The 13,714-nt window shown below is 30.5% G+C and overlaps 1 protein-coding gene across 1 annotated transcript; it reads right to left on the bottom strand.

Annotated features, from left to right (window-relative positions):
* Nucleotides 1–842: 842 nt before the first annotated feature.
* Nucleotides 843–13,266, bottom strand: LOC106062896 (translation initiation factor eIF-2B subunit gamma-like). The gene is made up of 13 exons (XM_056030659.1): nucleotides 13,056–13,266; nucleotides 8,615–8,791; nucleotides 8,040–8,200; nucleotides 7,414–7,588; nucleotides 7,177–7,297; nucleotides 6,097–6,186; nucleotides 5,773–5,915; nucleotides 5,185–5,262; nucleotides 4,257–4,372; nucleotides 3,585–3,677; nucleotides 1,696–1,844; nucleotides 1,219–1,322; nucleotides 843–1,041 (listed from the first exon to the last, which is right to left on the bottom strand). The coding sequence occupies exons 2-13, from the start codon at nucleotides 8,772–8,774 to the stop codon at nucleotides 980–982; spliced, it is 1,452 nt and encodes a 483-aa protein (XP_055886634.1). The 5' UTR covers nucleotides 8,775–8,791; nucleotides 13,056–13,266; the 3' UTR covers nucleotides 843–979.
* Between the last annotated feature and the right edge of the window lie 448 nt (nucleotides 13,267–13,714).

Genomic DNA, 13,714 nt, shown 5'->3' on the forward strand with positions numbered 1-13,714 from the left:
GTAGATTGTTCTTTGTGGGGGAGGAAGTTAATACTGTCCAGTTTGTTAGGCGTAGTCATTTCTCTGTACATGGCTCTGCCTGTGTTTCCTGATGCCCATTGGTTGAGCCACTCCTCTTTGTGATTGTTGACTAACATTGACCTTAGGGTGAGGTAGTTAACATCTGTGGTATTCATACTCTCCCACTTTGAATACTGTAGTATGGTACTGAGGGTACACCTGATGACAATATTGTTATGCTGCATATGAATTTAGAACAATGCTGCAAAACAATGTACCATATGTTCCTCAGAGAGTCTTGTGCTCAATGGACAACAGTTCTAATTGTGCAGCGTTTTTCCCTCTAAAGTTATGGTTTGACAGCTTTTTTTTTAGTGTATAGTTCAAAGGTTTGGAACTTGCTCTCTATTGAGTTCAAACAAAACATGTTTCACTACAATCAAGAACAACGTTGAGACCTTTCTGTTCAAAACTTATTTAGTTAAGCTTTTGTTTTGTTCTTTAGATGCCTGGATTTGATAGGAAGTTTTACCCTTTAGCCTGCAAAATGTTTGTTAATAGGGCTACATAAGTTGTAATTATATTGCTGGTATGTTACCAATAGCTAATCAAGCTAAGCTGACCTTTTGAAGTGCTAGAAAAAAAATTATAAATTGTTATTCACATAATTGGTCTCCAGAGAATAAAGTAATATTAGAATGCTTTTATGAAAAAATTAAGAAAAAAATTATTGTTAAGTATTAATGGTAAGTGCTCAAAATTGTAAGCGATATACCTACCTACCACTGAACAGTAAATATTTTAAAAAAAATCTTTCTAAATGACCAAAAGAACACAAAAACAAAAGTTCTCATATTTATTTTAGCTTTTGTTCCCTCTGGAACAAAACAAAACAGAAACTGATAAAGACTCCAACAAATAATGATAGTATAAGCTTCCATGAAATACTTCCTTGTCTCTTCTGTGGAGTTTCTAATTGTCATTCTAGAGTTACTTCCATCATCTGAGATGAGTTACTTATCACTTCATTGGTATATTTAGCTGAAATAAAAACAATTACACAGACACTGAATGTTAACCAATTCAAAGCAGATCTTTAACTTTAATAGAAAAAAAAATACAAATATGGTTAACTATGTTTGTACAGTAATATTTCAACAAGAGTTTGACATTGCAACATATTCTTTTCATTTCCACCGTATAACAATATGGACTTACACATAGTGGAGATAGTTTGATTCTGTCCAACTATACAACCAGTCAGTTCACTTTTATCTCCAATGTTTGCAGAATCAGCAATGATACAGTTTGTTATGTTGCAACTAGGAGGACCAAAACAAAACAAGGAGTATTTCAATGAAGGCATATCCATGCATTTACAATGAACAATTAGACTGTAAATGAGTTTTACATCTGACACAAAAGCAAGGCTAGTCTAGAAACTATATCCTAATAAAGAAATAAATCTTTATATAGCAAGATTCTCTTGACATTTAACTATCCATTTCTCTTTGTTTAACCCAAAAAAAACAAACTGAGAAAACTCTAAATAGAGATGTCACAGCTCCAATGCTGCAGTCAAGATTAAATCATGGTTATTCAAGCAAAATTTATTACATAAAAAAATGGCACTGATGAAGGATACATATGAGATTTAAGTAGGCAGTGGGTCTTTAAAGGGAAAATAACCTTTACCTTTCTTGTATATTCACATGGCCAAGGATGACAGAGTTAGTAATCTTGACTTTGTCTCCAATCTTGCAGTGTTTCCCAATCACAGACTTTTTAATGGAGACTTTTTCACCAATAGTCACACACTCCCCCAGCATGCAGTCTGCACCTACCTGTGGATGTTGGGGGGAAAAGTTAAACAATGAATTTCTGTGAATAGGATACTAAAATCAGTTAAACAATGAATTTCTGTGAATAGGATACTAAAATCAGTTAAACAATGAATTTCTGTGAATAGGATACTAAAATCAGTTAAACAATGAATTTCTGTGAATAGGATACTAAAATCAGTTAAACAATGAATTTCTGTGAATAGGATACTAAAATCAGTTTAACAATGAATTTCTGTGAATAGGATACTAAAATCAGTTAAACAATGAATTTCTGTGAATAGGATACTAAAATCAGTTAAACAATGAATTTCTGTGAATAGGATACTAAAATCAGTTAAACAATGAATTTCTGTGAATAGGATACTAAAATCAGTTAAACAATGAATTTCTGTGAATAGGATACTAAAATCAGTTAAACAATGAATTTCTGTGAATAGGATACTAAAATCAGTTAAACAATGAATTTCTGTGAATAGGATACTAAAATCAGTTTAACAATGAATTTCTGTGAATAGGATACTAAAATCAGTTAAACAATGAATTTCTGTGAATAGGATACTAAAATCAGTTAAACAATGAATTTCTGTGAATAGGATACTAAAATCAGTTAAACAATGAATTTCTGTGAATAGGATACTAAAATCAGTTTAACAATGAATTTCTGTGAATAGGATACTAAAATCAGTTAAACAATGAATTTCTGTGAATAGGATACTAAAATCAGTTTAACAATGAATTTCTGTGAATAGGATACTAAAATCAGTTTAACAATTAATTTCTGTGAATAGGATACTAAAATCAGTTTAACAATTAATTTCTGTGAATAGGATACTAAAATCAGTTTAACAATTAATTTCTGTGAATAGGATACTAAAATCAGTTAAACAATGTAGCTTTCCAATTTCTTGGAATCACACTAAATCTCTCAAAGAATGGTATGCCATGTGTGGCACCTGCTGTTTCAGATATTTGATGCTTGAAGTTTTGATAATAGCTCATAAAACACAAAACTGTACATAATAAACTTACTCTTTGTAAGGAAGATGATATATACAGTTCTATCACTGTATTATAAAAAGTGATATGCTTGTTGTTTGATATCTTACAAAACAATACAATACATTAAAACTAGACCATGCTCATTATGTGTGTGTATGTATAGATATATAAAAAAACAACAACATATTCATACACAGCTGTCTGTTTTCTACACTATCAAGAGGGTAGACAAACTTACACTATCAAGATTACCTATTACAATCTACCCTATCATTCAATACCCCTGACCTTGTAGGGATAAGCATCTATACCCCTTCTATATTACTTGTCCCTGTCAATGGTGAGGTCTATTTTTAATGATTTTCTTTTAGCTCGTCTCTCCTTAGTTTAAGATATGGTTCATTTACAAATGACTACCTCTAATTTCACTCTTTCTGCCTTCCAATTCTAAGCATAATCAACACATAAACAATACACAATTTAAAGACTATTTACTTAATTTAATATGTATCCATCTTTAGGAAGATTTAAGTAAAGAAATATAATATTTGTCTACAACATGTTGTGCCCAAAAAAGTATGCTGCTAAAATGACTATTGGGCCAAAACAGCTGCCCTTAAAATGTTTGGGCTAAATATGAAAAAAAAAAAGCATGGCCTTGTCCCACCAATCACTGTGATGAAATTTTAGGCATTTTTATGAACAAATACTACGTTAGTGTCATGTTTGTCAAACATTCACCTGCGATTTGGGTTTGATATCCGTTGACTCAGGTATGTTAGGTTGTGTCTGAGTTTTCTTAGTACCAACAAACTTGGAAATAAGCCTTGGCATCTGTTTAGAGAGAAATAAAACTAAAAAATTACCAAAAAAATGAGCAAAGTTTTTTTGTTCATTTGGTACATAAATATATTTAAAAAATGACCAAGCCATTCCTTAGTATTTTGAGCATACTTGTTACTCCATGTAAGACATAAGGCTGCAACAAATCTCCAAAGAGAATTACAATAATTTATGCCATTAACTAGTACTTCTTCATCACTTTCATGCATCTTTCTTGTCACTTAGGAGCCTTAAAAGCTATTTTCTTATATTATAGAATATATTCTTAATACAGTTATATAAAATCATTGCATTTTTTAAATAAGAACTAGTGTAGAAGTGGATTACTATATTCTGTATTGTTTACAAATGATAAAGAATTTATTTTTATTTTTTGCAATATTATTTTTTAAATATCATTTAGAGTCCCATAAAAGACTCGAATTTCTGTACTAAAAATTCTTTTTCCTCTTGTAATAAAACAGCTGACCTGTCCTTAGAGCACATTCTATTTTTCATGTTAATGTTATTTATTTTATATAAAACTATTTAACAAAATAAATGCTTCACCTAACATTTATTTCAACCTACCTGTTTACATGCCTCAAAATAAGCAGCTATGGTATTAGCTCTGACACAAAAACCACTTGTCTGTCTGTAAGCATAACATCCAATCAGATTTTTTTGAGGTGCATCTTCATTTGAGCCTGGTACACAAAAAAAAAAGGTAGTACAGTGTTAATAGGAAAGTGTGGGTCACTCACAATCATACAGCTACACTTTATACTTTTAAAATTTTTACACATGAACTCAAAAGTAAGTAGCAGTATGATCAAACTGTTAGTAGACTATTTTAACTTTGACTTCTTTAGTAATCCTTGTTGCATAGTCTCACTCCTATTCAGTTATTTAAGAAACAAATGTCTTTCTCAACTAGCTTTAAAAATCAATTATTTCTACTCGAGTGTGTACATATGTTTACCTTATTGGAAAAACAAGCATAATTTTGGGAAAACATTTGAAGTATTTTAACTGATGAACATATTGTAAACAGTATAAAGTCATTAGTGAAATTTTACTTTTATATACAGTGGATACAAGACCATTCAAGACACATATGGCCTTTTTTGTAAGCATAAAGGACGAACTCAATACTGTGAAAAGACTGAAATTAAGCTGGTTCAGTCATAATGTACAAGTGGACAAAGCACGAAGAAAAGTTTCTCCAAAGAAGAATAGCTGGCTGGACAACATAAAAGAAGGCCTCTGTCTTGATATCCTGCTAAGAAAAGCTGCTGACCTGGAAAAGTGAAAGGACACCTATGATGAAAGTCAAGGGACAGATGTGATGAAACATGAAAACACTTTCTCTATGGAGACCCCTAAAGAGAAAAATTCAATTCAAATTTTCCGTTTATACAATTATGAAAAGTAAGAAAAGAAATAAAAAATGGGAGCTAATATTCAATGTGATACACTATGTTCAGATTCTGAATTAGAATTCAACTATAATGCTTACCAAAACTAGAGCTAGTTAGAGATAGATATTTGATCAAGTTTAAGTCATTGTCAGTGTTAGCTGCATAGTCTACCAGATCTGAAATTAAAGGAATATTTACTGGTTAAGTTACAGAATTAGAAAACTATTATTAATTTTAGCAAAGAGTTCAATTGTTTCTAAGCCACTTGCAAGACACACATTGTAAAAGTAAAAATCAATAAAACTAAATTTATTTTTTAAAAATAATATTCAAAGTTTTTAGAACTCTATTATTTTAGCACATTCTGTTATGATATAAATTTAAAAAATTGAGTTAATGATCCCATGACATGAAATGCTTCACCTAACTTTTAGTCCAACTAGTATAATACTCTGGACACTGAAAGTTCTTAGGGCACAAAGTTGAAATTGCAGGACAGTTTACTAAGGTGTCAATATTTTTTACAATCAGTGACAACAGATTATATTAGGATTAGTTCAGGAGACATGAGATGTATCAGAAGTGAACAAAAGATTGTTATTGCCTGTTTTGTATTGTTTATTTCATTGCTAAATAAAAGTCTGTATAATGCTGCATGAGATCCATGTCATTCTATAACAGATTACCTTTCTTTTTCTCTTGTTTGCCTGGACTCTCAGGGCTGCTCATCTCCATATCATCCAAAGGTTTATCCATGACAAATGTGGACATTTGTTTCTTCACCACGAAAGGCAACAATTCACTTTGAAGAGAGTTGAAATACTTGTTTCTGTCAGAATACATTATTAGATATGAACATAACAGAGTTGAAATACTTGTTTCTGTCAGAATACATTATTAGATATTAACAGAACATATTTCCTTTAAAAAAATATTTATTTTGTCAAAATTACTTAACTTTTAAATTTTCAGTCTATAAAACAAAATTGAAAAAACTTCTCCAGACTTACTTTTTTTCTTGAAGGTATTGAACTATGTATTTGTTGATCATGTAGACATGACAATCTGTCCAGGTGCTTTGTATTCTAGTGCATGGATATCTTTACAGGAACACAAAAAAAAGGGAAGGGGGATTATAAAAACAGAGATAAACTTTCAAGTTTCAATGTGAAAGTTTCATACATTGTTTCTTGAAAGATCAGAGATACTAATTACCCCACCAGCAGGACAAGATCAAGTGTTCAGTCTCGAAAAACATACCAGATGATCATTGTCACAACATCGTTTGAGAATCACTGTGACATGAAGTGACTAGTGTTTACTAGATTAGTCCGTGTTCATTTTATGTGGAAAGTCTCAGTCTGAATCTGACCATGCCGTCATACAGCAGTTGTTACTTGGTCCTCAGAGACATATATTTTTTGGTTGTAGAGGCAGGAGATTGTATTAAGTGTCTTCATCAAATGCATTCATATTTTGGATTTACAATGTGTGATTAACTATTTGTTCCTGAACTTATATTCAGTTATTCATTGAGCCTGAAGGCTGGATCGCCTATGTATTTTATTTCATATTATTATAAATATATTGTCTGCTGACAAGTGTTATTCAGTAAATCTCTATGTTTGTCGTCCAACTTAAGACACAAGACAAGTACACAAGAATCCAAGGTAATATCTAATAAATTGACCAGTAATTAAGGATTTTAATTTAATAGAAATAAACACTTAAATTAAAAATTTTTGTGAGATGTAAGAAATGATTTATTTCAAAGAAAAATGTAAAAACATAGCACATTTAGCCATTTTTGCATAAACCATTTTTCCACAGTATCCAGTAAAAAATTACTGCCATTGGACATTTATTTATTTATTAAAAGAAGTTTTTTTTAAATCTGAAACTAAAATGAATAGGGCATTATTGTATATGTTTGATCAAAAAGTTTGTTTAATGGGCAGCCCCTTTAATTTTAGACAGGTAAATGTAAAGTTTAAGAACTACTTTTCCGGGTTTCTATTGGGTTTAAGTATATGGCCTTCAAATTATTTATAAGCCTAGGTCATGCTATACATACATTTTTATCTTAATACCTGTCCAAAAACTTTTTAGAGAAGCTAATTGATTCCTCTTCATCTTCTATATCAATTCTTGCTTTCCAGAAAACCACATGTTCAAGATTGGAAGATTCAAAGCCAATGGAGATTTTTTCAGCTGAATAAAAGATTTGTTTAATATATATATTTCTTTATCCATAAGCCAATTTACATATGCTATACTATACATTGTATTTATTCTCATTCTTAATGATCAAATACAATCACAAATACCGTCAGAATTTTTCTGTTTGGATTTAAATCCTGGAACAGGAGTGTCACCAATTATTGTTGTAGGGAGCTGAGAAAGCATTACTGTGAACGAAGAGTTATTTTTGCGATGAACAGCCATAAGATCAGCTAAATCACAATCAGAAATCAAATCACATGTAACAACCAGGACGTTGGTCTGTAAATTAAAGCAAAATATCTTTTGATAATTAACGTAATAATATCATAGTTTAATTTGTAATTTAATTTGAGAAACAATAAAGCTTTGAGGCACTTTGAGAACATAACAGTCCTAAATGGAGCTAAAAAGTCAAATTAATCTAATTAAGTTTTGGTAATGTTTTTCTTGATTGTAATGATGCATATAGCCTTTCTGAGCTTGATGGGGAGTGAGGTCTGAAACTTTGGTCCATTGACTAAAAAAGTTCCAAAAAGAAGCCTTTTGTCTCTTTTCTTATAATTTCAAGAATTGATAAGTTATCTTTTATATATTATATGTATTAAAAAGTGAGTGCTTAAGCAAAGATACAGATTTATTGTACATATTTTACTTTGTAGCAAGCAAAATGTTGAGACATACACAAAGTCATGTACATTTGTCGTAAGCCTCAGTCTAATACAATAATTACCTTAATTCTGTCTGCAATTATTCGAAGTGAATCTGCAGTGCCACATTCATCACTGTCTTGTATTTCTATGTATTCTAATCTTACACGGTCAATGCATCCATCAACTGATAAAGCATTCTGAATTTGGTCATGCCAACTTTGTCTGGTTACTATTATTATGTCTGCAAAAAATAAAAATTAATGAATAAATGAATGGTGATGTCTTTAATTCCAAAGATTAAGGATGAGTGCTTTGTTCACATATATATAATTCTGAGAGGCAGCCACTTGCTCAGGGGTTATTTAACATCTTAAGTTTAGGTTTTTTGAAACACTGTAAGGCAACCAGCCTGCACTAGGTATTTTTTATAGTGGAATGTGGATTGCACAGACCAAATCACTCTTTAGGCCAAAAAGTCAACCACAGTGGTTCAGTAGTCTTATTTTGGAGTTTCCTAGACTGGCTTTTGACAAAGGCTATGAAAATCATAAAAAAACATGAGGAAATCAATGAGGAAATCAATTCTAAAATGTAACCCTCTTATCTTTAACTTTCACTCGTTGGCATTCAATAAGGTAAACATAAAATGAATTACCAGAAAATCCAGCCTTTTCTAAAGATTTGATCGGATACCAGATGAGTGGGAATCTACCAACTGGCAACAATGGTTTAGGGCACTGGTATGTTAAATCTGTCATTCTTGATCCAACTCCAGCTGCCATAATAACAGCTGTACAATCTCCTGGATTAGACATTATTATTTAGCGTTGGCCTAAAAGCAAAAAGAGAATATAAGTTAAAAAATGATTAAAATATTGTCTGTGAATATTTTAAATATAAAAACTAAAAAGACTTATCATTTTTATGAATATTATAAGTAGTTATATTGTTATAATCAATGCTTTTTTTTGTGACGGTACGCACCGGCACCTTTTTAAATGCGTGGAAAAAATTAATACTTTTCTTGTATTTCAACGTTCATTATTAATTTATTAGTAGTTAAATGTTAGGCAATACATCACTGAGTACCGGCACCTATTCTTTTACAAAAAAAGCACTGGTTAATATTATAAGTAGATCTAGTTTGAAAATATCATGAAGCAATGCATTTCTTGAACAAATATTTTAGTTGTAAATCAACCAAATTAAAAAAAAAAAGGTATATTATATATATATATATATATATATAAATAGAATCTATTTAATATTTCATCCATTCAAAAGCCATTGTGTGTACACAATGGAACTACATTACTGTTTACAAGTCTCTAATATAAATTTTGAAAAATCTGGTTATGATTGAAGAGGTTGGAACTAGATCTGTATATCTACTAATCTAGTCTACTTTTCCATTTTAAATGTAAGAAATTAAGTTCTCTAGATCTAGGACTCCAGAGTAAAAGTAGATAGAGAAGAAGACTAGAAAGCTAAGATCTAGAGATTATAAATATAGATCTAGTAACATTTACAGAGACGAATACTAGAAAACTATCTAGTATATATATTAGAGTAGAGAGTATAGATGATGACTACAATGCTAGAGGTGTGCTGTAGAGGAGGAATATTTACTAAACTTCATTATATTATTTATATTAATTTTAAATATATTTCATGTTAACACCATTATCATTAATGATTAATATCATACTATCATAGACTCTGTCTCTTAGAGCCTGACTGGTGAGTGTCACTGAGGCAAGGCAACTGGTCAAGTGTAGTGGCAGTGCAAACAATAAAATAAGAATTAAAAAATCAAAACGTATTGAAACTTTAAATTAGTCTAAATCTTAACTTTAACACTACGGTTACGGGTAACACTCTAGTAGATCATCACACTAGACAGTAGATGATCATGATAATATCATTAAATTAATTTTAATATTATTAATATGATGATAGATCTATTGTAGACTTTCGGGAACTAGGTCAAATTTTTATTTTATTTTTTTATTTGGTGAAGGTTTAACTTACAAAAAAATGAAAGTAGATTCTTCTTCTTCAACTAAAATATACTATAAAGTAGAATGTGTATATATGTCCTGAATAGAAATCAAAACTGTTTGACCAATCTTGATCAAACTTGGCATAAATGTTCCTTGGGTACTAACTTAGACCGTAGTGTATGTATTGTAGCCCTAAAACAAACTTAAGACCCTCAAAAAAAAAGTTGACCAACTCTATTAAAGCTATAGTATTTTATGGCAATGTTTACCATTTCTACATGATGAGACAAGACGGAGAGGTCATGCATGCGCAGAGAGGAACATCTATAGACCTAAATTTGATCTCATTCAAGAAAACATAATTTTTTACTTTTACACATGAACATACAAATTAGTGTCTATTCATTTCATTATTAAATTCAAATTAACCTTCGAATTTGAGTTTACAAAACATTTTTAAATAAATTTGTTCGCTCTAAATGTGAATAGCTTTAGCCATGCTGACATACATGCACCGCATAGTGATACAAATGAAATTAATGTCAGAGGTCATAATATCAAGCATTATATAGGCATATTATTTAAATAATAAACTACTAACATAATACAATTTACTCTCCATTGTATTTTTTAAAGCATTTAAGCCAACAACTAAGTTTTCATTTTCAATTTACTTTTTTCTTTCAGATTTACTTATGCGCATTTAGACCTGATAACATAGCTACACATATTTCACAACAAGTCATTCATCATGGCGCTGTATATAGGTCAACACTACAGCCTACAGTATCTAGGGCAACACAACCTCAAAGTGACAACAAAGTGTATAGTCTTTTACTATAATAGGATCAAAGTTTTTATGAACACCACAATGTAATTGCTAAGAAATTATATCTGTGTTAATTTGAAATTATTTAGATTGTATTTAAAGAAGTAGATTCACTTATTCAATATGTATTTATAGTCTATGGCCTCATATACTATAGATCTCTCTCTCTCTCTCTCTGTATATATATATATATATATATATATATATATATATATATATATATATATATATATATATATATATATATATATATATATATATATATATATATATATATATATATATATAAATACAGATACATATATAGATATAGATCTTTTTTTTCTTCATTTTATAGTTTATTCATTTATATATATTCTATTTGTAGAAACAGACAGAAAAATAGATTAAAGATCTATAAATTAATTGTTATAATTTAATAAATGTGACAATTTCAACTACACATATTCTCTCTCTTTTTTAATTTCCATCCAAGGAACCTCTTCTTGTTTTCATAATTTCGATGTTCGATTTGTGCACCTTACCCCCTTCCTCCCAATAGATGCTTATAATTTTTTCATATGACTCTTTCCCCCCACGTGACACTACACGCTTAGTATACACCTCACTCTCCTCGACGCCAGGTCACCTGGCGTGATGACCTGCAGTAGGCAGCCCGCACTTTTTTTCTTTCATTCATCTTATCTTATCTTATATAATACAGACGTTACTTCAAAAAAGAAGATGATTACGTCCTCCGCGTCATGCATTTAGTCATGCATATTAACCAATGACTTAAATTCAGCCAAGTCACTGGTTTTCCTGGCTAGCTCAGGCAACCCATTCCATGCTCTAATAGCACTAGGGAAGAAGGAGTATTTGTACAAATTTGTCCTAGCATATGGGACGAGGAATGTGCCTTTATCTTTGTGTCTTTCAGAGTATTTTATTAAATTTTGTTTTTGTATTTGAAGATTATGGTTCAGTGTTTTATGTATGATTGCTACTTTACTTTTGAGCCTTCTGTCCTGAAGGCTTTCTAAATTTAGTGATTTTACTAAAGGTGTTACTTAAGTCAAATGTGAATATTCGTTTGTTATGAATCTCACTGCTCTATTTTGTGTCTGTTCCAGTTTCTTAATGTTTTCTTGAGTTGAGGGGTCCCAAACGGAGGATGCATATTCTATTATTGGCCTAACCAAGGTTAAATAACATTTTAGTTTTATGTTCTTATTTGATTTATAGAAATTTCTTTTAATAAATCCTATGGCTTTGTTTGATTTTTTTGTAGTTTCATCAATATGTGGATTCCATGATAGTTTTTCATTTATTATAACACCTAGGTATTTTACGTTTTTAGTCTGTGTGTTACTGGTTTGCCATGAATAAGATAAGTGGAATTAATTTGTTTTAGTTTTTTTGTTACTCTTAACAACTAACATTTTTCTGGGTGGAAAGACATGCTCCAATTTGATTCCCATTTCTGTAATTCATCTAATTCTCTTTGTAAAATATCTGTGTCTTGTGTTGTTTTTATTGTTCTATATATTATGCAATCATAAATTATATTATAATTATATTCTAGATACCTCGATCTAGGTCATGTTTATTCATTGAACAAATCATAGATTTATTAATTCCAATAATATTTTATTATTACGATTTTGCCATGTTCAAGGAAGAAGGAGTTAAATACATTATTATTCGTTGGACACCTCCTTTTTTAAAATTTTCTTTAACAGCTAACAGTATAAATTTGATTGGAATGTCTTTCTAGAGATGAATAGAAGCTTATTTTGATATGCCCATCAGTGTATGATTTAACAGGCTTATAATCTAGCCCTCATCCCTTATATGGGAGTGAGTTGCCAGGGTGGTTTAACTAAAAGCTTTACATACATGGTTACCGAGAATCTAAAAAACTGCCATCTGCTTTGGAAAAACAAAAATACTGGAACTTATGATCTTATCTAAAATTGGACATGCACAGTCCCCCAACAAACGTCGATTTTAGCTCATAGCATAAAAACAAATTATGAATTACAAACAAAAAGAGTGCCAGTGAGTGATGCATTCAGAGATTAGGAATTTGAAAATTGAAGGGGGGTTCCAAATGGCAAATAATGAATATAAGAGCTTATTTTATTGTTACTGAGCTCTAGATTTAGACTTAGTCTAGTATTAGTAATCATAATGATGATAATGAATTAATTATTAATGAAATTAATGATTTTTTAAATAATAATTAAATTATAATAATTTTACTTTTATTTTTTATTTTTTACCTTAGGACTACGTGACTAGATAAGATACCGGCAGACATAAGTCACATATAGATCTAATATCTAATAAGCTAAATCAATTTATGTCTAAACAGGTATCAATATATTTCTAAACAGATGTTTATAGTTTATCTCCACTAATCTTGCATCATGCAGATAGACTAATTTCACTAAAAGACTTAGGCTCAATCATATAAATATATTAGCTATCAATTGTATATATACGAAACGAAAATTTTCGATTACTTTTACCTGTAAAATAATTATATAGGTCTGTCACCGATTCCACTCCATTGGGATTTTTGTTAACCAATTTTTTATGGTCCCATTGAAGAGAACGTCTGTCAATGGGGGGAAGGGGAGGGGGAGGGTAACATGATTTGTCTTATGTTTTCCTAATAATAAATCGTTAGAGATTTAAGTGGATCTCTTTATGAAACATAGATTATCTGCCTACGATATGTACTCACAAGATACAAACAAACAAAAAAGATATAGGGAGTCCTAAACTAAGTGTTTTCTCTTTTCGATTTTCTTTAATCTGAAATACCACATTGTCTTTGGTAATAACCACGTCTAAGACACCCAGTCTTTTGTACCATAGAAATGTGTTTTTTTTCAGGAGGTAGTGGAACGACACCCTTCCTGGCCAGCTAGGCGGT

The sequence above is a fragment of the Biomphalaria glabrata genome, chromosome 5 (assembly GCF_947242115.1).
Source record: "Biomphalaria glabrata chromosome 5, xgBioGlab47.1, whole genome shotgun sequence".
NCBI lineage: Eukaryota > Metazoa > Mollusca > Gastropoda > Planorbidae > Biomphalaria > Biomphalaria glabrata.

What these genes read in the sequence shown, in the direction of transcription:
- LOC106062896 (XM_056030659.1), bottom strand. Translation starts at nt 8,774, where the DNA reads ATGTCTAATCCAGGAGATTGTACAGCTGTTATTATGGCAGCTGGAGTT. An exon ending in TAATTGCAGACAGAATTAAG is followed by an intron (nt 7,589 to 8,039) that starts GTAATTATTGTA and finishes TTTAATTTACAG; the next exon opens with ACCAACGTCCTGGTTGTTAC. An exon ending in TCAAACTATCTCCACTATGT is followed by an intron (nt 1,042 to 1,218) that starts GTAAGTCCATAT and finishes TTTTTATTTCAG; the next exon opens with CTAAATATACCAATGAAGTG.